The 22561-nt window shown below is 60.9% G+C and overlaps 2 protein-coding genes across 11 annotated transcripts in view; both read right to left on the minus strand.

Annotated features, from left to right (window-relative positions):
• Positions 1-3921, minus strand: part of PLXNB2 (plexin B2) — a 32056-nt gene extending 28135 nt beyond the window's left edge. For both annotated transcript variants that reach the window (XM_035274200.3, XM_035274180.3), the window contains exon 1: positions 3828-3921. The gene's annotated coding sequence lies outside the window, so the exon portion shown is untranslated. The remainder of the gene's footprint in view (positions 1-3827) is intronic.
• A 1444-nt stretch (positions 3922-5365) lies between these two features.
• Positions 5366-21119, minus strand: DENND6B (DENN domain containing 6B). 9 transcript variants are annotated; one of them, XR_013524474.1, is made up of 20 exons: positions 20921-21119; positions 14989-15027; positions 14872-14914; positions 13910-14022; positions 13286-13366; positions 12611-12716; positions 12413-12492; positions 12265-12327; positions 11956-12011; positions 10508-10630; positions 10315-10410; positions 10127-10221; positions 9935-10000; positions 9568-9687; positions 9393-9482; positions 8886-8939; positions 8456-8565; positions 8269-8371; positions 8092-8166; positions 5366-8010 (listed from the first exon to the last, which is right to left on the minus strand). XR_013524474.1 is itself a non-coding variant. In XM_078344160.1 (20 exons), exons 4-20 carry the CDS (start codon positions 13954-13956, stop codon positions 7888-7890), a joined length of 1395 nt encoding a protein of 464 aa, XP_078200286.1. In that variant the 5' UTR covers positions 13957-14022; positions 14872-14914; positions 14989-15027; positions 20921-21119; the 3' UTR covers positions 5366-7887. The 9 variants fall into 9 exon arrangements, 7 of the variants coding, with proteins under 7 accessions (XP_078200286.1, XP_035130109.3, XP_035130103.3 ...); XM_078344160.1 differs by having other exon boundaries at positions 9568-9632; positions 13286-13328; XM_035274218.3 differs by having other exon boundaries at positions 9568-9611.
• Between the last annotated feature and the right edge of the window lie 1442 nt (positions 21120-22561).

Here is a 22561-nt window from a genome sequence, read left to right on the forward strand (position 1 = left end):
GGCCCCTCAGGGGGTCGTGTGGACAAAGGAGGCCTCCTCTGAGGTGGACACCAAGCCCTTTTCCTCTTTCTTGCTCTTGCTGCAGGCCCAGCTGGGGGCGGTATCAGGCCCAGAGATCGGTGCTGGACACTGTGGCTCCACCCAGGAGCCCCCATGGAAGCTGCTGATCAGCTGTGCCAGAGGGACAGAGGCCCTACCCCCGGGAGCCCAGCCCGTGCACCTGAGGCTGTCGCTGCTGGTACCCCACTGGCAGAGCTGGGGGCAGAACTGAGACAGCACCTCCCTCTCCTACCCCAGGCCTGGACCAGGACACAGCTGGCAAAGGAATGAGGAACTGCTGGCTTTCAGAAGCCAGGAGACCTCAGGGGCTGAGGAAGAGAGCTGGCCCTGCCCCCAGGCGCCCTGATCCCAGCCCAGGGCCATCTCCTCCCTCACCTAGCCTGGGACAGGAGGCAGCTCAGGTGTGGCCTCCACGAAGCCTCAGGGGCCACCCACTCCAGGAGCCAGGCTGCAGAAACAGAACCCCCACCCAGCTCCACACCCAAGGCAGCCCCAGGCTCCTCCCAGAGACACAGACATCCCCAGGGGGTGGGGCAGACCTGCAGTACCACCAGGGGCAGCCTGCTCCACCATCCCAGGCTGCAGCGGGGCCTGGGGCCAGTCACTGTCACCAGTTCATGAATAGCACTGAGCAGGGTGGATCCACTGGGTGCCAGTGCTCAGGGCGGTGCCAATGCTCAGGACCAGAAGGCAGGGGCTCAGCCAACCCCTTCACATGCTCGGCCTTCGGTAAGGCTTCCAGGCCAGGGGGGTGTCGCTGTGCTAGGACCTGGTTTGAGGCCGAGCCTGTAACTGGGGGAGCCCAGAACAGAGCAGGGTCCTTCCCCGGTCAGCAGAGAGGTGGGGGTTCTTACAATCTGGGGGTATGGGAAGAAGCAGGGGCCTGTGTCAGGGGATGTGAAACCTGGCAGTGCCAGGAAAGAGGGAAGCTAGGGCAGCTGCCCCTCCCAAGGCCCCAGAGCCCAAGCACCCCCACCAGCCAATTATAGGATCTGACCCCCCTCCCCATCCTGTAATTAAGAGACCCAGCCCCACCTCACCCACGGCCCCACCCCAAACACAAACAGCCACTACCCCTAAGGGAGGGACTCTGCCCAGCGCTAACCCCAACAAATCCCCCACCCCCAGTGAACCTGGATCTGCCTCACAGAAGGGAGGTCAAGGCTGGGGGCCCCTAGCTGGCCACTGGGTGAGTTCTGAGCAGCTCACCACCTCATCCCCAAACAGCGTCTAAGGCGGGCTCTGGGCACAGGAGGTCCCCCCAACTTCCAAGGACGATGGCCAGGCTGCAGGCAGAGGGACGGAGGCATGAGCTGAGTGAGAACTCCCCGCTCAGGGGAAGGCAGTCCTCATGGCAAAGGCCTGGTACCCCAGTGCCTGCCTAGGTCAGAGATGGCACGGTGTGAGGGGCCAAAAGACACGGCCTCTCCCAGCCAGTGTACCTCTGCCCATGCCCACATACTCCCAGGTGGACCATCAGTTCTGGCTGGCACAGGGTGAGGCAGGGGGCAGGACATGGTGAGACTGGATGACATCCTGGGGTGGGAGGAAGACCGTGACATATGGGCCCTCCCCAGCACCTTCCAATCCAATCTCTTCTGCTCCACTTCCCTGGGCCCGGGCCAAGCCCCTGGGCTTTCTGCACTTGGGGCCATCTGCGGGCTCCACCTCCCGATGTGGTCCCCATGCAGGCTGCTGGGCACATGCCCCGGGAGCATGCAGCATGAACTCAGGGCCCCCAGCAGCCACAGCCCTGGGCCCACAGAATCCCAGATCACTCCTCACACAGATAGACCCATTTCTAGCCTGAGTCTCCCCACCTGAGAGATGGCTTACAGGCACCATATCCAAGGGGGGTTGTAGGCAACGGCTGGCTGTTGCAGGGGCCTGGAGGGAGGCTGGTACATTAGTCAGTAGCTGAACAGGGAGTCAGAGGAGATAGGAGAGCCCCTGAGAAAGACCCCAGTGCCCTCCCTGGCAGCCTAGCTTTGCTCTTGCCTGCCACCTCCCTGGCATGCACAGGTCACTGGCACAGGGTGTGTCACTGAACTTGGGTCTGGAGGGTGCCTCAAAAGCCCTTCAGACCACAGTTGAGGCTTTTCAGGGCAAGGGGTTCCCTGGCTGGGCCCAGAGCTCCTCCTGTCTCATGGCCTCCCCCAGAGGGTCTGGGCCCACTGCAGGTTCAGCAGGGCCTGCCGGGGCCAACCTTGGGGTGTTCTTGAACCCAAAGGTGACGCATCTCCTCCCTGCCTAGTCTGGGCTGGGCAGCTGCTGTAGGAGGTGGCAGAGCTGCCCAGACTTGCCTGTCCTCCCCCTGGGGCCCTCAACCCACGGCCCGGAAGTGGATCCGTCTCCCACGCTGCAGCCTCCCGCTTCGGGTGGCTGGACACGGCTGGATAATCCAAAATAATTCCTTCTTGGCAGGCAGGCGGTGGGGGGAGGGGGACTCACATTCCAAACCCTTGTTTTTCTCAGTAACTTCCCTCCTCTACTGGGGCGAGGAACCCCTGGCCAGACCTCAGGCCTCCCAGACACCCCGGGACACAGGTGGGTCCCCCACAGGTACCATGGGAGGACTCAGACACGCCAGGCCCACCTGCTTGCTCCTCAGTCGGCTCCCAGGATGTCTGTGCAACACGAGAAAAGCTGACATGTCACAAAAATGCCCACTGGCCCTGCCCTCTGGGGGACCCTCACCTCTGGGCAGGAAAGGGAGGGCACCTCCCACTAGCTGTTCTGTGCCAGGGTCATCTGGGCATAGAGCAGGCTGAGAGCCCCCATTTCCGGGCAGCCTCGCTCTCGCACCCCCAAAGGGCTCCTGAGGGAGCTCAACTTTAAGGCCTCACAGCCAAGCAACCGCTGAAGTCAGACATAAGTAGGGGAGTGGGGGGAGCTCCAGGGAAGGTGGGGCCCAGGGAGCCCTCCAGGCCCCTGGGATCCACAGGCTTTGGGGCCCACCCTCACCCCCTGTCCTGACTCTGCTACAGACCACAGCGGGCACGGACCGTGGGCACTAATTCTTCCTTTCCCAAGGACCTTCGGGAAGAGAAGTCAAGGGCCTAGCAGGAAGCTCCAGGGCTCCCGGGCTGTGAGAACGCCAGGTGACAGGGGGAGTTGGGCTCCCCAGATCTGCCGAACAGCCCGACCAAGAGGACTGGCAGGGCAGCCGCTTCATGTAGAGCAGGATGCAGAGGGTCAGGGTCAGCAGGGGATAGGCAGGGCCCGCGCCCCCGATTCTAAGACTTTCTGTGCCACCCCAGGAACTGCGAGGAGGCCCAGGCCGTGGGGTCTCGCCAGGTGCGGGTGCTCTCCGCCCTGGTCCCCCCGCGCCAAGCAGGCCCCAGGGGTGCGTGTCGGGCCCCCGGGAGGTCGGGCAAAGCCACGCACCGGTGCCGCTGAGCCTGGGGCCAGCCCGGAGCGCCCGCACCGCAGGGACCGTCTCCGCTCCGCTCACGGAGCTCGGTGGCTGAAAAGTGAGGGGTAGGGGCAGAGGAGGGATCCGATGCGGCTCCAGAGAGACGCGGAGGACCCGCCGGCCGGGCCCGTCCCCCGAGTCCCCACGGGGAAAGGCGCGGGGCGGGAGTGGCCCGGGCCTCGCCGGATGGACAGACGGACGGGGCCCAGGCCCCGGGAACCCTCCGCGGAGCCGCAGCCGCCGCAGGTGCCCAGGCCCGAGAGCGGCAGGCCCGGGTGAAGCGTAGCTGACGGCGAAACGCCCCCCTGCCCCGCGCGACGTTCCCCGCAGCCCCGTCCCCCGAGCTCGGTACCTGCACGTCCGCCGCCGAGGCTCGATGGCGCCCGGGCCGCGCTCCGCGCTGCGCTCTGGCCCGCGCTGCTGCCATGGAGACGGGGCCTTTGTGTGGCCAAGGAGGGGCCGGAGCGCGCGGGAGCTGCCTGCCCCGCCCCCGACGAGCTTGTCGAGGGGAGGGAGGGGAGAACGGGAGAAGCGGGGGAGGGAGGAGGAGGGAGAGGGGGAGAGGGAGGGGGAGAGGGAGGGGGAGAGGGAGGGGGAGAGGGAGGGGAGGGTAGGAGACGGGAAGTGAGGGAGAAAGGGACAGCAGGGGAGGGAAAGGGTGGACGGGAGGGGAGGGCAGGGGAGGGGAGGGGCGGGCCTGCACTCCCCGCGCGCCCCCCATCTCCCTGGCACAGTGGCTACAGCGTGGTTGGGTAGGTTCGGCCACCCCAGACCCAGTTTCGGCCACTCGAGACCCAGGTTCCGCCAGGGCAGCGCGCTGCCCAACACACCGCTGTCTCGCTGTCTCGGAAGTGGCCTCGGCCTGAGTCCCCGCCACGCTCCCACCCCCCCACCCGCAAGGAGCCCTCCAGGCCTGAGGGGAGCCCAGGGCTTGGCGCTAGGGGAGGACATTTTGGGAGTGCTCCTGCCCGGCTAGAGGAACGTCTCTGAGGGTGCCTGCCAGTTGAGATAGGCAGGCACCATACCTTCGCCCGAAGACTGGGAGCAGCCCAGCCACTTCCCTGCAGCTTTCACGGGTGGGGGCTTCCAGAGGTGGGGGCTGCTGGACCTTGGCCCTTTCCCAGGGGTCTCAGCCCCTCAACTTTCCCGGGGGAAACCATTCCCAGGGGTTTCAGCCCAACCTTCCCAGGGAAGCCGGGCACCTGGAGACACCTCCCAGCACATCCTTGGCCCCCAGCACCACCTTGCTAGGCTGTACCTGGGACCTCACACTGGTCCTTCAGGGCATGGAGGTGGGTGGACTTAGACCTCCTTCTGGGGGTTCTGGTTTCTGGGACAGAGCTGCCCCATTTCTGGCATCCTAGGCCCCAAGTCCTGGTCCCAATGCTCCTGGGGTTCCCTGGACTTGGGAAGAGATGGAGAACCCTCTGCAGGATCATTCCTTGGAGGGTGCCCCCCCTGCTCTCCCAGGACTGGACATGCTGAGCAGGAGACAGAGGCATTCCCCAAGCCCTCAGCCTCGCCGCATCCTGGGGCGCCCCTCCCTGGGGCCCGCCTTCCACCCAGACCTGCCAGTCCTTGTAACCGCTGTCCTTGTCATTGGCTTCATCCTGTCCCTGATCCAGGCATCCCCTCCTCCGCTTCCCCAACCCGACCTGGGATCTGCCCTGCCACATCCTGACAAACTCCTCCCGTCTGAGATCTTTCAGTCTCTGCCTCCTCCCACCCTCCAGCAGCCAGGCCTGGTTCCTGCCCACTTCTTCCCTTGGGCCTTGAACCACAATCCACATCTCAGCCACCACCACCCTCGCTGAAGAGGACCCCAAAATTACCAGGGTCTGACAAGGCTGCCAACTTTTTATCAAAAAAAAGAAGTTAAAAGACAAGCACTGTGTCACAAAAGGACATTTTAATAGCCAAACCGTGGGAAGGCCACTATTCTAGACTAAAAGGGAGTCTTTAAATAGCCGACAGGAAGCTTGAGGGTGAGCAGCTGTCCTTCCTGTCCCTGTGCAGGCCATGTGCACCCTCAGCCCCCAGGCCCACTCCAGCCTGCTCCCAGCCCTCTCCACTCTCTAAACCCTGTGGTCCCCGTCCTTCAGGAGGCCTCAGTGACCACAGCAGTCCTCATACTGGCCAGCTAAGTTCTGCCCAGCAAAGGCCCTCTTGCCTGCGGGGGCTGGCACTCTGGCCAGGGACAGAGCAGTCTGGACCTTCCTGAGTCTTCACTGCATATCTCAGGCCACATTCCATCCTGAGGCTCTTCTGCACAGGCAGGGACAGGCCCTGAGGAAGAGGGGCTGGGATAGTACCCTCCACCTCAGCCTTGGTTTCTGCCCAGTGCAATGCCCGGTGCCCACCAAACCTTCCTCCCTGCTATGTGGCCTCACCAGAGCCCTCCAGGGAAATGTGGTTGTGCATTTCTGGAGAGACAGTGGCCAGGGTCCCTGAGGGCTTCTGAGACCAGCCTGAAGTCCCTCCCCTGCAGCCCTCAGAAAGCCAAAGCAGATGAGACTGTGGTATGGGGAAGCGCAGGCTGCCTGGTACATGGGGTGCACTCCCCAAATCGGGTCACAGTTGAGAGAAGGGTGGGTCCTCTTCCCAAGCTGCCCTGACACCTTGATGTGATGGTCCTCAGGGGGCTGGAATGAGCATGGGGCTTCTGCAGAGGACCCTGATGGAGGGCAGTTGATAGCAGGGCCTGCACTGTCCCCCGGCCCCATCTTACAGTCAGCATTCCAGCTGGCCACACAGGAAGTGCCAGCATCTCTGCAGACCAAGCCTTCAGCAGGGAGGCCGCCCCCATGCCACAGTCAGGGCAGGCCAAGCTGTATCTGGGGCCAGGATCTTTCTTACCCTTGGGCCCCAGCTTGCCAGTGCCACAGAACGGATTTGCCACCTCAGCCTCTATGTGCTCTGTTTAACGTGGCCACATCCTGGGACCCTGCACCAGACATCTGGGCTGAACAGTCCCCTCGTCACCCTCGCCGGTGCCTGTGTCCTTGTCTGTAGAATGGGGACCGGGACAGGCTGTCCTGGGCTGTAGTCAGGCTGGACAAGTCGACATGAACCAAGTTCTGACAACCACCTGGCACCTGACACCTGACCCCGGAGTCCTTGTGGCTCGGTCACACCCTGCACTGAAGTGGCCAACAAGTGCGCGCCTGTCCACCGCCTCACTGGAGGCTGTGGTCTGAGAGCACCAATGAGCACGCACACAGTGTCACACTGAATGGGGGCCTCAGAAGAAAATGAAAAGTCCCTGCCCTAGCCCTGTGTTCCTCGGCCGGCACCTGCCTGGCCTTGCAGGGCACGAGGCCCAGTCTCCACTGGTGGGGTGGGCCCTCCCAGCACCGTCGGGCATATGCATGGTTCTCTGGATCTCTCAGATGAGAAGTGAGGGTCTGAGTGGTCAGGGGACCTATCTCCAGGCACACAGTGTGTGATGCTGAGTGGCGCTTGGCAGTCCGGAGCCCTGACAGTGCTGTCAGCACCCGTACATCACAGGGCTCAGTGCCTGCAGGTGTCACATGGGGTTGCACATGACCCAGAGGTGGCTCTTGGGACCCTTGCCCTTATAAAGGAAAGGGAGACATGCAGCCCCAGCCAGAGGCAGGGTCAGGCCAGAGTCCAGCGCCCCCTGGCTGCATGTGGGGATGGACGGACACACACAGACAACAGAGGCCCTGTCCCCCTCTCAGGTGGGAGCACAAAGCTGGAGCCTGGTGGGGGCTCCAGGACTGGGAGCCAGGAAGGTGCTGACCCTCTGAGGGCCAGGCTGAGCCAGCCTCCTAGCAGAGGCACTGGGTCGCACATGGCCCCCTGCCCACCCCTACCTCCAAACAAACCACAGCCCCAGGCAGGCGGGGGCCCAGAGGGGCACTAGGGGTGGGCAGAACTCTTCACACTGCAGAGCTGTCTCTCCCCTTCTTGAGTTGGTGACTGTGTGCAAAGTACCCTCCCATCCCCAGACAAGACAGGCGGGTGTCTGCGTTGGGAGAGGGTCCCTCCTGTCCTGGGCAGCCTGCCGGGCTGAAGGAAGCACCACACACATCGCAGGGGGTTTGGGGGCCAACAGATGGGCACCGGGAGGGGCAGACGGTAGACACACCCACATCAGTGAGGGCTCCCAGCCTGTCCCCACCCCCGGCCCAGTCTGCAGTCTGCAGAGGCCAGGTGGGGCCCAGGAGGAGGCAAGGCTCAGCTTGCACATAATCCCTATGGTCAGGGCCATGCTGTGGTTCCAAATGTCGCCTTTACTGCTGAGACAATGGTGGTACAGGAAGGGGAGACTGCAGTCTGGGCGGGGGGCCAAGGAAGGGGAGCGCGTGCTTGGCCCAGTGCCGTGGCCACTGGGGAGAGGGAGGCTCAGGCAGACCTAGGCTCCCGGGACCATGGCCCTTGGCTCTGTCCTAGGGAGGGCACAGGACGGCCTGCAGGTCCTTGGGCAGGGAGCCGATGACTGTCTCGATGTACAGCTGGGCCCGCTGCAGCGTTGCCTCCTTCACAGGGAGCTGGTGGCCCTGAGCCCGCACCTGCGGGGCAGCAGTGGTCAGGGCAGGCACAGCTCCATACCGGGCCAGTGGCACTGGGACAAGGCTGGGGAGGCATCTTACCAGCTTCTCACGAAGTTTCAGGACCAGGTCCACGACCTCCACCTCAGACTTGTCCTTCATCCAGGTCTCAATGTTCTACATAGTAAGATGGGGTCTGCTGTCAGCAAAGCCCTAGCATGCCCTGGGCCTGTGCCCACCCCACCATGCTCTGCACCCCCAACCCCCAGCCTCCCTCACCGCCTCACAAATAGCCTCAAGGTGCAGGGCCTCCAGCTTCAGGGCCATCTCCTTGTGCCGCTGCCGGTACCAGCCATCAAAATGGGGGGACTTGAAAAACCGCCTGTAGGGAGTGACAGGCAGGGGCCATGGGATGACCCTGTGGACCAAAGGGGGCACAGGCCACCTGCACCCACCGTCCACCCACCTGTAGAGACCCAGCCAGTCGCCCTTGAGGATGCAGGTGAGCTGGGGCCCGGCATGCTCCAGGCTCCGCAGGAAGTCATCCTGGCTGAAGGGGCGGATCTGGGGGGGAGTCTGAGAGGGGTGGGGGCCAGCACGTGGGAACTCACAGGCCTACACCTGACACGCTTCATAGACACACTCCTCACCACACCTGAAGACCCTCAGCCCCCACCCTGCCTGGCACAGATCCCGGAGAGCCCTTCCCAGAACAGGCCCCGAGCCCCTCCAAGGGTCCTGTCTGCCCCCTGCCCTGCGGCCCCAGTTTCACAAACATGACGGCCTTGAGCCTTATGGCTCCTGCACAGCCACGGCCTCTGCCCCGTTTGCTCCAGACCTTCCCTCCTGCAGGTGAGGATGGAACCCATACTCCCTGGACCCCCCAGGACCCCCACCTTCCAGGGCGTGATGCTCTTCTGCAGGGGCATGAGGCTGGCCATGTAGTGCTCCTGGGTGGGGAAGAGAGGGGAGTGAGCCTAGGGACCCATACACCCCAGCCCCGTGCCCCCCCAGTTCCATGCCCCCCAGCCCGGTGCCCCCCAGGCCCGTGTTCCCCCAGCCCCGTGCCCCCCCAGTTCCATGCCCCCCAGGCCCGTGCTCCCCCAGCCCTCTGCCCCCCAGCCCCGTGCCCCCTAGGTCCATGTCCCCCAGCCCTGTATCCCCCAGGCCCGTGCCCCCCAGGCCCGTGCCCCCCCAGTTACATGCCCCGCAGCCTCGTGCCCCCTAGCCCCGTGCCCTCCAGGCCTGTGCCCCCCAGCCCCGTGCTCCCCAGTTCCATGGCCCCAGCCCTGTGCCCCCCAGACCCGTGCTCCCCCAGCCTTGTGCCCCCCAGCCCCATGACTCCCAGGCCCGTGACCCCAGCCCTGTGCCCCCATTCCATGCCCCCCAGCCCTGTGCCTCACCAAGGGGATGATGAAGCTCTGTGTGAGCTCGAGGAGGTGCCTCCGCAGCAGGGCGCTCTGCACATCTGATGGCCGCTTCTTCTGCACGCCCTGCAAGGAGGAAGGGGCGAGGCCCTTGCTGTGCCTCACACACCAGGCTCCCTGCATCCCCAGCCCCCACCCCACCAGCCCATACCTTGAGCAGCCGTTTGAGCAGTGCCTTGTCGCGGTGGAGGTGGGCTGTGTAAGCAGTGTAGAGGCCTGGCGGGAGGGCACAGCTGGCACCCTGCCCTTTGAGGGGCTCCCTCCCACACTCCTGCAGCCCCACAGAGAAGCCAGGGTTGAGTCTCATCTGCCTGCAGCCCCACTGCGTTGGCTGCACCTGAAAACCTCACCCAACCACCCCAGATAGAGACCCACTGAAGAAGAGAGTGCCCCCCTCCCCCTGAGGATTCTGAGCTCTGCAGCTGAGTCCTAGAAGAGGAGCAAGGGTCTGGAGACCTGGCAGATACAAGACAGGTCCCTCCACAGTGGAGGGGCTGCAGGTCCAGGGGGGCACAAACCTGGCTTGGTGTCAAGGGTCTTCAACCTTGAAGGCTTTTTCAGCTTGACTTGCTTAGGCAGGTCTCCTATGAGACACACCAGTGGCCAGGCCTCAGTGCCCACAGCTCTGGCCATCCCCACAGGCTCTGAGGCGGTCCCACACTCAATGAGGCTTCTCAGCACCACTCCCTGCACCTCCCCAGGAGCCTTACCTGACATCTTGGGCTCCCCGACTCGGAGGATGTGGGGCCAGTGCTGGAGTGTTTTGATAAAGAAAGGGTTTGTAACTCCCAGGACCACGTTTGGTCTAGACAGAGAGAGAGAGAGAGAGAAGAGGCAGAGAAAGAGGCCCAAGGAGGTGGAGTGAGGGCGAGAGCAGCGGGGTGGAGGCGGCACTTACGGGGCCTGTGTGCGTGTGGTAAACTCCTTGAACTCACTGTCATGGATGGTGAAGTAAGGACGGAAGTCGCAGCAGAACCTCAGGGGCTGCAGGCAGCTGTGGGCAGGGGCAGCAGGAGCAGGTGAGGCAGGGGTGGCCCAGGCACAGCCAAGATGGTCTAGCGCCCCCAGCCGGGACCGAGGCAAGGTGGTACCTGGTCAGGGCCAGCACCATTTCCGAGGACACGTCGGGCGAGGGTGCCAGGACCAGCAGGGGCTCCCCAAGGAGCATGAGCTCCCACAGTGTCTGCACGTGAGTCAGCACAGGCCGGAAGCACCTGGCGCCGGGCAGGATGATCCGGGAGGTCAGGCAGGGCTGAGACTCCTGGCCCTGATCCCACTCTCCCACCCATTCGCCCAGGCTGGTGAACACGGCACACTGCCTCAGGGTGAAGACAGATTTCTGAAGATGTGAGAGTATCTTGGGTTGCCATGGCTACCCCAAACTCTGATAGTTTACCTGTGTTGGGCCTGGCCCCAGGTATGTGGGACTCAACCTGGACCCACCTATGAGGGACCAGCAGTCCTGAAATGGCCCCAGGGCTGCTGACCTGGGCTGGGGAGCATACCTGCCCAGACCCCTACAGTCACCCTGTGCCCACTCCAAGTGCAGCCCTGACTCCTACTGGGCCGAGCACAGAGCAGGATGGTCTCAAGGCCCAGGCCCCCTTGCAGACTCGCCCAGAGGCAGAGAGGGTGGCCTCAGGCACTGAATCTCTCCTGACAGCCTCTCCTTGACATCTGTCTTTTGGAAGCTCCTGCCCACTGTGCCCATTTCCGCTGGCTGCAGACATGTGGGCACTTGCTTCCTCTTCTGCACAATTCTCCTTTCTTCCTTGCGGAACTGCCCCAAGGGTTACTCCGGATGAGCACTGCCTCCCTTGGGCAGTCCCCACATGGCACTGGCCATACACGCACATGCACACATGTATGCACACATGCACTCACATGAACATGCACACGAGTTCACACATGTGCACCCACACATGCATGCACTCATATGCACACACATACACACATGCACTAACAAATATGCATTTGTGCACACATGCACACATACATGCACTCATACACATGCATATGCAGACACTCATGCACACAGGTATACTCACACATACACATGTACACACACTCGTGCATACATGAGCTTATGCACACATGCACGCACTCAGGCACACATGCACACGCACATACTCAAGCACACACATGCACTCATGCACATACACATGCACTAATGCACAAACATGCACTCATTGCACACTCGTGTGCACTCACACTCATGCACACACATGCACTCACAAACATGCATTTGCACCACACACATGCATATGCAGGCACTCGTGCACACAGGTATACTCACGCATACACATGCACACACACACATGCATACATGCACTCACGCACACACGCACACTCAGGCACACACATGCACTCGCACACATACATAGGCACTCACGCACACTTGTGCGCACACATGCGATCACACACACATGCACTCACACACACTCATGCACACACACATACACACACGTGCACACACACATGTGCATGCACACACAGCTGAGCTCCCCCAAAGCAGTGTGTAGCACCCTAGGGGGCTCACCTGAACAGGTCCAGCTCATGGACACTAGCAAGAACCATTGGGGCTGGCAGCAGGTTCTGAGAAGAGGAGAGGGTAGGTCAGGGCCAAGGGAAGGCTGGCACCCCTTGGGCCCCAAGCAGCCCCTGCCTCACAGCACAGGGGAGTATGGGGAGCGCCCAGCCCTACACCAAGACACAGCCTATGGCTTTGCTTGGGTTTCACAACCCCACAGGATGGACCAGGGAGGCAGGTGTGACCATCCAGCCCAGGAGCAGGACTCAGTTGGGTGAAGCCCAGCTCTCTCGGCTCAGCCCCCGCCACAGCTCCCACCTCTTGGTCACACTGCTTCGGAGGACTGGACTCAGGCTTGTCCATCCTGGATGGGATGTGCACCTGGGGAAGGAGGGAGCAGCTGCCAGAGGGAGCAGGGCATCCCCATGCACTGGCAGAGTCTGCTCCCCAGCCAGCTGGCTCTCACCTGGACAACAACACCCATGACAGGTAGGTTCAGGGTCTGCCCAGGCACAGGCACCGGCCACTGGTCGATCTCACTGCACACTGTGGATACATAGTAGCTAGCGTCAGGACCCTCCCCAAGGAGAGGCTGCTGCTGGCCCCCCCAGGGGCCACAGCTGGGATGATGAGACTGCAATGGGCACTCCTGATGGCCACTCACCTGCTTCCAGGCAGGGTGCCAGCTTGTCAAAGTACTCGGGGGCAATCAGGCTTAGCAGCGCCTGGAACAGCCGGACAAAGGGTAGGCGGGACACCAGCACCAAAGACTGTGGGGTCACAGGGCTAGTCAGAGGCCCCCAGCACCAGGCCTCATCCCAGCCACTCAGGAGCCCACAGAGACCCCTGAAGCCAAGCTTACCTGGAGCTGGCCCCTACCAACTCCACAGGACAGCTGCCCCGAACAGCCTCAGACCCCAGATTATTAGGAGAAAACCCAACACCGAACTCCCTGGGTGGCAGCCAGGGGGGCTGGACCCTAGGGTCTTCGGGGGGAAATGCATAGTACCCAGGATTTCTGAAATGATCTCCCTGGGGCTCAGCAGCTTTCACTGTTGGCATATGGCTTCCAGGCTGGGCTGTCCTAACCCTGACAGTGTGATGACCCACCAGCCAGCAGGGAGGGGCAGGAACACCTTGGACCAGGACAGAAAGGCCTTGGGTGCCACCGGGCTAGGACAGGGCAGGGGGGCCACAAGGAGCTGGACACAGCTCAGGAGGCACTGCAGGAGTGGGCACTGCTGGAGGCTCAGGACCCCTTGCCTGCCCCCCCAGTCCCTCCTGCTGCCTGCCAGCTCCTGCCTCTCCAAGACACCAGCCCAGTAGCCCAGCAACTCACCTTCTGGAAGTAGCCCCTCTTCACAGAGCTGTCCTTCACCTGCCTGAAGTACACATAGCCAAAGTAGTGTGCTGGCTCCCTCTGGAAGGAGCAAGGTTTTAGCCAGGCCATGCCCCACCCAGACCACCCGGCCCAAGGCTGTGAGTGGCAAGAAACAGGCAGTAACTGTGGCAGATGGGAGCCTGGAGAACCAGGAGGCTCCTAGAGCTGCTGTCACTGTCCTCTGGCCACCAAGGCAGAAGCAGGCTGGGAGGTCCAGGGCTCAGGTGCGTAATACCCCTGCTGATACAGCAGGGAATCAGCTGGCGTAGTGGGGAGGAGCTTCGGGGGCTGGGAGCTCTGGGAGACCAGCGTGGGCCCCTGTTCAACTATGCAGATGCCCAGCCACGGATGTGTGGTGCCAAGGAAAAGCCCCAAGGACCCTGGAGAGACCCCGGAAGAGCTGGCCCATCCTCAGTTGGGGCTGGTGCCTGGGACTGCAGGACCAGTGGGGCCTGGCCAACTCCTCTCCTGCCACACAGGGTCCAGGCGCTCTAAAGGAGTTTCTCACACCAGCCTGACCCTGGCAGGGCCCATGGGGAGCAGGGGAGGAGAAGCAGGTCAGAGAAGCAGCCCAGTGCTCACCTGCAGCGCCACCGGGGCCCTGCTGTGGTAGTGCCTGTCGTTGGCATACCAGGGGCTCCTCTGCCCTCCACACTGGCGCATGCGGAAGCTGAACTGAGTGTCTCCAAGGCAGCCTGAAAAGGGGCAGCCCCACCATGCAAGTCAGGGCCAGGAACCTCCCCTGCAGGCCCTGGAGCTGGGGACCGGGGACAAGGGCCCTGCGAGCCTGGACTCTGCTGGTAAAAATGCCTGTTTCCCAACAGGCTCCTATTCTGCACCTGCATGCCCTGCACCTAGGGTCTTAGAATATATTCACACAAGGGCTGAGTATGGTAGCTCACGCCTGTAATCCCAGCCCTTTGGGAGGCCAAGGCGGGCAGATCACAAGGTCAAGAGATTGAGACCATCCTGGCCAAAATGGTGAAACTCTGTCTCTACTAAATACACAAAAAAATTAGCCAGGCGTGGTGGAGGGAGCCTGTAGACCCAGCTACTCAGAAGGCTGAAGCAGGAATATCATGTGAACCCAGGAGGCGGAGGCTGCAGTGAGCTGAATGTACCACTGCACTCCAGCCTGGCAACAGAGTGAGATTCCATCTCAAAAAAAAAAGAATATATTTGCACAGAGAAGCGTCTTCAACTTCTCTGGGAGATTGGCTCGACCTGCTTGAGACAGAAAACCAGGACATCTGTGCCCCCAGGGTGGGAGCATGAGGGGGCCCTGCTCCTGGTGGCCACTGTGTGGGGTCCCTCTGCCTGGTGGCCACTGACTGCTGGTCCCTCTGCCCAGATACACCCCTTCCACATGTACCTATAGACCTGGCTGCCCTGCTGCAACATGGGGATCTGGGCGCCTATGCTGAGTGGGCATGGGGCGTTCTGTGCACCGCAGGCAGCCTAGGCAGCCATGATGCCCCTGGCCTGGGCTACAGGGACTCCTAGCTGGCTTCATGTCCAGCCCCAGGAAAGGTGGGGTTGCCTACCTGAGTGTGAGTCGGGAAAGGACAGGTAGCAGATGCTGCTTTTCTGAAACATACAAAACCCAGTGAGGGCCAACTCACTCCTGGGTCACGTCCATTCCCAAGAGGGCCAGGACTCACCTCCTTGTCTGTAAGCCGGAAGTCGTTTGGGTACACCAGCTGCAGAGGAAGACAGAGCACTTGGTGATGCCATCTGCTCATGGAGGCGACACCCCTGAAGGCATCCGCTGGGCTGGGACTGTCCCAGCAGCTGCAGCGTCTGTGGGGCACAGGTCAGTGCCCATGGTGCTGGCTCGCCCCAGTTCCCTGCTCCACCAGTGTGCTGCATCCTCCCCGCACCACCTTCTCTGGCTACGATGCCTGGGTCCTTGCTGACTGGATCCTCTCTGTGTCCTCCAGACACCAGGCCCCAGGCCAAGGGCAACTCCCCTCCCAGCTGGAGACTTCTTTACTCCCCAGGACTCTCTCAGTAAGAGGCCAGCACAACTGGGTAGGCTTCCTGAACCCTTTCGCACACCCCTGGTCCTCACAGCCACCTAACCACCTCCTGCCCAGACTGCAGTTGGGCCCCCCTGCCCCCATCAGCCCGACATCTGTTCACAGCCCCATACCTAGCATCATGCTATCCCCAACTGTCCACTCCTGGGGGTGCAGGGCAGAGCCTCTCCCCGGCACAGTGGCTTATGCCTCTAATCCCAACACTTTGGGAGGCTGAGGCAAGCGGATCACTTGAGGTCAGGAGTTTGAGATCAGCCTGGCCAACATGGTGAAACTCTGGCTCTACTAAAAATACAAAAATTAGCCAGGCATGGTGACGCACGCTTGTAATCCCAGCTACTTGGGAGGCTGAGGCAGGATAATTGCTTGAACTCGGGAGGCAGACGTTGCACTGAGCCGAGATGGAGCCACTGCACTCCAACCTGGGCAACAGAGCAAGACTCGGTCTCAAAAAAGAAAAAAAAGGGGCAGTATTTCAGGGACCCAGAGGCCCCCCTCACCCGGGACGGTCACAGGGCCCTACCTGGCTGTCCCCCCATCTCCCTCACCAGCCCTCAAGCCAGAGGGCCCCGGGAGTGCTGCTGCCTTAGCTTTCGCTCAGATACAGGTCCGGCAGTACCCCTGCCCCAGATGGGAGCTTCCTGTCAGGCCCTCTCCCCTTCATCCTGCTCGGCTGTCTTCACCCACCCTCCCCCTGCTAGGACTGTGCCCCACCTGTAGTGCCTGGACAGTGCCGGGCTGTGCAAGCCCTGCACCCCCAGGAGTGGACCATTGGGGTACCTAGCATGATGCTAGGTATGGGGCTGAATGACCTGGAAGATAGGTGTGCACAGGCAGAGGCGGCAGGTGGGGCAGGCGAGCCAGGGAGCCCAGCTCAGTGGGTCCAACTTCATTGTATGGAGCCCCCAGGGGCCCCATTCCCAGTGGGCCCTGCAGTGTCTCCTGAGCTATGTCTGAAGCCTGCCGGGAGGGCCTCTGCACACTGCCCTCCTCATCCCATCTGCCCAACTTCTCCAGAGTTGGGTTTAGGCTGTAATGTGGCTTCTTTCAAGATGTGCCCTGAGCCCCCAGATGATGAGAAGCTGAGCCCTGGGGTGCTCCCAACAATGCCGTGCCCTGGATTAACGCATCTGCCACTGTGTTTTTGAGAGACAGGGTCTCGCTCCACGACCAGGCTGGAGCGCAGTGGCACAATCAGCTCCCTGCAGCCTTGAACTTCTAGGCTTAAGCGATCCTCCCACCTCAGCCTCCTGAAGTGCTGGGAGTGCAGGCGTGAGCTACCACGACCGGCTTGCTATTACAATAGCTCTGCCCTTTCATTTGGCCTCGGCTTGCTGCTGTGGTCCTGCTTTGTCTCTTCCGATGCACAGTAAGTCTCTTTAAGGCAGTGACACCCTGTCCTGGTTCCTTCTGCCTCCTGGCACCTGGCACGAAACAGACCCTCCCCACATAGTGCTGCACATGTGAAGAGGTCTGTGAGGTCTACTAGACAGGTGGGTGGAGGGGAGCTGAACAGGCACCAAGGAGGGGTCAGAAGGAGGAGGACAACGGGGAGGTGGCAGTAGGCTGAACCCACAGGGGCACCTAGGGATAGCTCTGTGAGGGGTAGAGCCACTCGGCCACTCAGGCTGAGCCTTCTTGTATCTGCACTGAGGAGGGCTGAGGAAAGGCAGGTACCCTCTGCCTGAGCTCAGGGCTCTGCATCTGGTCTGCCGGTCACAGGCGCTTATGGTCTCTGAGCTCCATGCCCACGCCCAGGGGCCCCTTAGCACATCCGACCAGGGAAATCACATTCATCCACCCTCTTTGGGAGTGGCCCTGGGGTCCAGGTACAACCTAGAGCTGAATGCTAAGCCAGAGGTCAGCCACCTGGGGTTGGCCAGACCAAGGTGAGGGGACCAATGGAGCTGATGCTCAGGGCAAGGAGGCCTCCCAGGCCAGGCTGTGCCCTGCTCAGTGCTCCATGAGGGTCTTGCCCTTTTCCCCTAAGCCAGCCTGTACAGGTCCCGGCTCCTGGTCACCAGTCACCCTGAGTAAGACCAGGGTGGGAGCTTGGTTTGGAGAAGGTACATGCACGGAGTGGTTCTCAGGTATGGCCTGGCCACCCCTGCGGTCCCCGGGGTCAAAGCTCTTCTCATACACGAGAGTCTCCTTCTCATGTTCACCCTCGTGTACAGTGTAGCTCACAGAAGCCACAGCATGTCCTGTCCTGGTGGGCTGAATGCAGCGCTGATGAGAATCCAGCTGTTTTTTTTGTTTGTTTTTGAGACGGAGTTTCGCTCTTGTTACCCAGGCTGGAGTGCAATGGCACGATCTCGGCTCACCGCAACCTCCGCCTCCTGGGTTCAGGCAATTCTCCTGCCTCAGCCTCCTGAGTAGCTGGGACTACAGGCACGCGCCACCATGCCCAGCTAATTTTTTGTATTTTTAGTAGAGACGGGGTTTCAACCATGTTGACCAGGATGGTCACGATCTCTTGACCTCGTGATCCACCCGCTTCGGCCTCCCAAAGTGCTGGGATTACAAGCTTGAGCCACCGCGCCCGGCCTCGTTTATGTTTTTTAAGAAACAGGTTCAACCTCCAACTGGGCTCAAGCAGTTATCCTACCTCAGCGTCCCAAGTGGCTGAGACTACAGGTATGTGCCACCATGCCTAATTTTTTTTCTTTTCTTTCTTTCTTTCTTTCTTTTTTTTTTTTTTTTTTATAAAGAGGTTTCATCATGTTGGTTAGGCTGGTCTTGAACTCCCAACCTCAGGTGATCCACCCACCTTGGCCTCCCAAAGTGTTAGGATTACAGGTGTGAGCCAATGAGCCTGGCCTCATTTTGTATTTTTTGTAGACATGTGGGTCTTGCTATACTGACCAGCCTGGTCTAGAACTCCTGGGCTCAAGTGCTCCTCCCACCTTGGACTCCAAAAGTGCCAGGATTACAGGCATTAGCTACTGCACCTAGCCTTTTTTGTTTGTTTTTGTTTTTGAGACAGGTTCTCACTGTCCCCCAGGCTGGAGTGCAGTGGTGATCCTGGCTCACTGCAACCTATAACTCCTGAGCTCAAACAATCCTCCGGCCTCAGCCTCTTGAGTAGCTATAACTACAGGTACAAGCCACCACACCTGGCTAATTTATTTTTATTTGTGGTAGAGACAGGGTCTCGTGGAGGCTCCCGCCTATAATCCAAACACTTTGGAGGCCAAGGCGGGCGGATCACCTGAGGCTGGGAGTTCAAGACCAGCCTGACCAACATGGTGAAACCCTGTCTTTAAAAATAAAAATAAATTAAAAAAAAGAGACAGGGTTTCACTATGTTGCCTAGGCTGGTGTGGAACTCCTAGGCTTAAAGTGATTATCCTGCCTCGGCCTCCAAAAGTGCTAGTATTACAGGCGGGAGCCACTGCACGCTGCCCAAGGGGTGAGTTTTCAAGAGCTGAGAAGGCGGAGCCAGGCCCTTTCCCTAGCTGACTTATATACTCATCATCCCACAGTCCTGCCCAACCCCTCTCAAGCTGGATACATCACCCCACAGCCCTGCCAGCACAGACCCAATGAGCTGCAGGTGCCCAGGTCACTGCTACGGAGGGTTTCAGACATCCGTCACCCGGGGTCCCTAACACCCCACCAGCTAAGCATGCTCCCAGTCCAAGCTGAGCATCCCCAGCAAAAGCTAAGGAGTCACAGCCTTCAACTCAGCTCGGAAATAACTTTCTGAATGGGTTTTAGAAAATGACACATGAGAATGCCTTAAGAAAGAGCAATTTAGGCCGAGCGTGGTGGCTCACGCCTATAATCCCAGCACTTTGGGAGGCCCAGGCGGGTGGATCACGAGGTCAAGAGATCAAGACCATCCTGGTCAACATGGTAAAACCCCGTCTCTACTAAAAATACAAAATTTGGCCGGGCGCGGTGGCTCACGCCTATAATCCCAGCACTTTGGGAGGCTGAGGCAGGTGAATCACAGGGTTAAGAGATCGAGACCATCCTGGTCACCAAGGTGAAACCCCGTCTCTACTAAAAATACAAAAATTAGCTGGGCATGGTGGTGCGTGCCTGTAGTCCCTGCTGGTCGGGAGGCTAAGGCAGAATTGCTTGAACCCAGGAGGCAGAGATTGCGGTGAGCCGAGATCGTGCCATTGCACTCCAGCCTGGGTAACAACAGCGAAACTCCATCTCAAAACAAAAACAAAACAATACAAAATTTAGCTGGGCATGGTGGTGCGCGCCTGTAGTCCCAGCTACTCAGGAGGTTGAGGCAGGAGAACTGCTTGTACCCAGGAGGCAGAGGTTGTGGTGAGCCGAAATCGCGCCATTGCACTCCAGCCTGGGTAACGAGCGAAACTCTGTCTCAAAAAAAAAGAAAGAGCAACTTAACTTCTCTTGTGGGGAGCAATTTGGGTGACTATTGAACTAAGAAAGTGGCTCTCAACACTGGGCAGATCACCACGCCTCTTGGTACTCAGCTCCCAAGCAGTGGTGCTGTTTGAGTTCCTGAACCCACTGGGGATGGTGTGTGATGGGAGGGGCTCAGGAGGGTGCTGGAGTTATGCTTTTCTGTTTAGAAGACTTTAGGCTTCTTGTGGCCTCTTGGAGTTCAGCAGGGCCTTAGAAAGCATCTCCCAACCACAGAGACATGCTGACTGGCTTTCCTGATGATGACGATTTGGCCTCATCTTGGACATGTGCAGTAATGGAGTGCTCACTACCTCTCAGGAGGTTCACTCCGCCAGTGGCCAGTGCCGGGAAGCCTCCCTCCCCCTGCAGGGGGGCCTCCCCTGTGCTGGTCAGCTCTGTGGTGTGTGTCACAGTACACAGAGAAGATCATCCTGCAGGGCCTCCCAGAGTCTACACCTGGAGGAAGAGAAGCTGCCTGTGCGGGTAGGTGGGTGGAAGCCCCGCATGCAGCAGGAAGACCACATCGAAAGTCCATGGGCACAGCCAGTAAACAGACCGCCAAGGGCAAGAACACCTTAAGACGCAGGTGGAGGGATAAAGCCAAGCAGGGGCCCGTGGGGTCTGGATTTGATTCTAGGTGAACAAGGAGGCGCCGCAGGATTTTAAGGAGAGCCACAAAGGATGAACTCTGGGGTGCAGCTGGGGTGGGAATGATAACAGTGATGGCAGCAAAGAAACGGATCCGAGACCTTTGTTGCAGAAGGAGCCGTCGGCCTTGCCCAGGCCCAGGGATGGGATGCGGGTCGGAGGGTGAGCCCGGGACTCTGGCGGGAGCCATTGAGGGTGTGAAGGTGCCATTGCTCCAGCGGAGAATGGAGGGGGGAGATGTGAGATATTTACAGGGAATAATCGAAGGGGTACCACGTAGGTTAGGCAAAGTGCAGGGTCCCTATCTCCTCCATCCCAACGTGAAGACAAGAGCCCACTCCGAGCGACTCGCCTTCCCTCCTTGGCCTGGGGAACGCTTCTGAAGCCCGGGGAAAAGGCCCCTCCAGGAGGCGGTGGCCGAAGGTCGAGGAGAGTGCGGGGCGGCCGCGGGTCCCGAGCGAGGCGAGACCAGCCCCGGGCGGCCCAGCCTTGCCCGCCCGCTCCCGCGCCCGCTCACCTCCAGCGCCTGGCCCAGCTCCAGGTCGAAGGTGACCACGCACACGCACTCCAGCCAGGCGGAGAAGCGCGCCCAGGGTGCCGCGGGGGTCCGCGCCGCGCGGCACGAAGACGCAGGTCCAGCGGCGCCCAGGCTGCTGCCAGCCCGCCGCGGCCCGGGGCCCAACAGCGCGTCCATGGCGGCGGCCGCGGGTTGCCCTGGGAACGCGGGCGGGGGCGGGGCGCGTCGAGACCGCGCCTCGGAGCAGTCGAGCGGCCGCCGCGGCCCAGAGCGGCCCTGCCGCGGCCTCGCGCCCCCTAAGGCCGGAGACGCGCCAGCGACCGAGCGCCGCCCAGAGCACTAGCGAGCAGGGCGCGCGAGGGCCAGAGCGGCCGGAGCCCGCTGGAGGACTTCCGCGGAAGCTGCAGCTCCGGCGCCTTCCGCTCCCCGCCCAGTCTGAGTCCCGAGAGAGTTGGGGCGACCCGCCCCGAGGATCGGGGCTCTGCAGAGCATCGCGGCCAGACAGGGGAGGCAGAGCAAGGCCGGAGCCAGTAGGTGCCGGGCTCGTCGGGCTTCGCAGGTCCGGCCTGCCCGCCTCGCCCCACCGCGCAACGGCGTCGCGGGCGTTTTCATGGCGGCTTCACTGAGCGCCCAGGCACCGCAGCGGACCCCCGCTCGCTTCCCTGGGGCCGGCGCGGCCTGGGATCGCGTCTGACCCCGGGTGTCCACGCGATGCCTCTGCAGTTTAACTTTCCGGGGGAATCGCGGGGACCTGCAGCGAGCCCTTCCCTCCGTCACGAGGCCCCTGGACCCCTCTGTGGTCCGCAGAGCCGCCTGCCTCTGCACCTCCCGACCCGGCGTGGAAGGGCCAGTCGGGGGCTGTCGGTAACTTAATGAAGCACGCCTTTGAGTCGTGGGCCTCGTGACGCTTCCTTGGAACGCGGGCCGCCTATACTGTGCTGGGCCCTTCAGAGTACTACCTTTTGGCCGGGCGCGGTGGGTCATGCCTGTCATCCCACCACTTTGGGAGGCCGAGGAGATGGGGTGGCAGATCACGAAGTCAAGAGTTCGAGACCAGCCTGACCAACATGGTGAAACTCCGTGTCTACTAAAAATACAAATATTAGCCGGGCGTGGTGGCACGCGCCTGTACTCCCAACTACTCGGGAGGCCGAGGCAGAAGAATCACTTGAACCCAGGAGGGGAAGGTTGCAGTGAGCCCAGATGGCGCCATTGCACTCCAGGCTGGGTGACAGGGAGACTTCCATCTCTAAATAAATAAATAAATAAAGATTACCACGTGTTGTTCGGATCATGTGGCCTGGGTGTGGGGTAGGCTGTCCCATCTAGGTTTGTCGCACAACAAAATCCCCCAGTGACACATTTCTCAGGACGTAACTTCACCATTAAGCAGCACATGGCCGTATTGTTTTTTGTTTGTTTTGGGTGTTTGTTTGAGAGAGTTTTGCTCTTGTCCAGGCTGGAGTGCAATGGGACAGTGTCGACTCACTGCAACCTCTGTCTCCTGGGTTCAAGTGATTCTCCTGCCTCAGCCTTCCAAGTAGCTGGGATTACAGGCACACGCCACCATCCCCCATTATGTTTTTAAATTTTTTTTTTTTTTAAAGATGGGGTCTCACGTTACCCAGGCTCGTTTTCGTT

Source organism: Callithrix jacchus, chromosome 1, assembly GCF_049354715.1.
Source record: "Callithrix jacchus isolate 240 chromosome 1, calJac240_pri, whole genome shotgun sequence".
Taxonomy (NCBI): domain Eukaryota; kingdom Metazoa; phylum Chordata; class Mammalia; order Primates; family Cebidae; genus Callithrix; species Callithrix jacchus.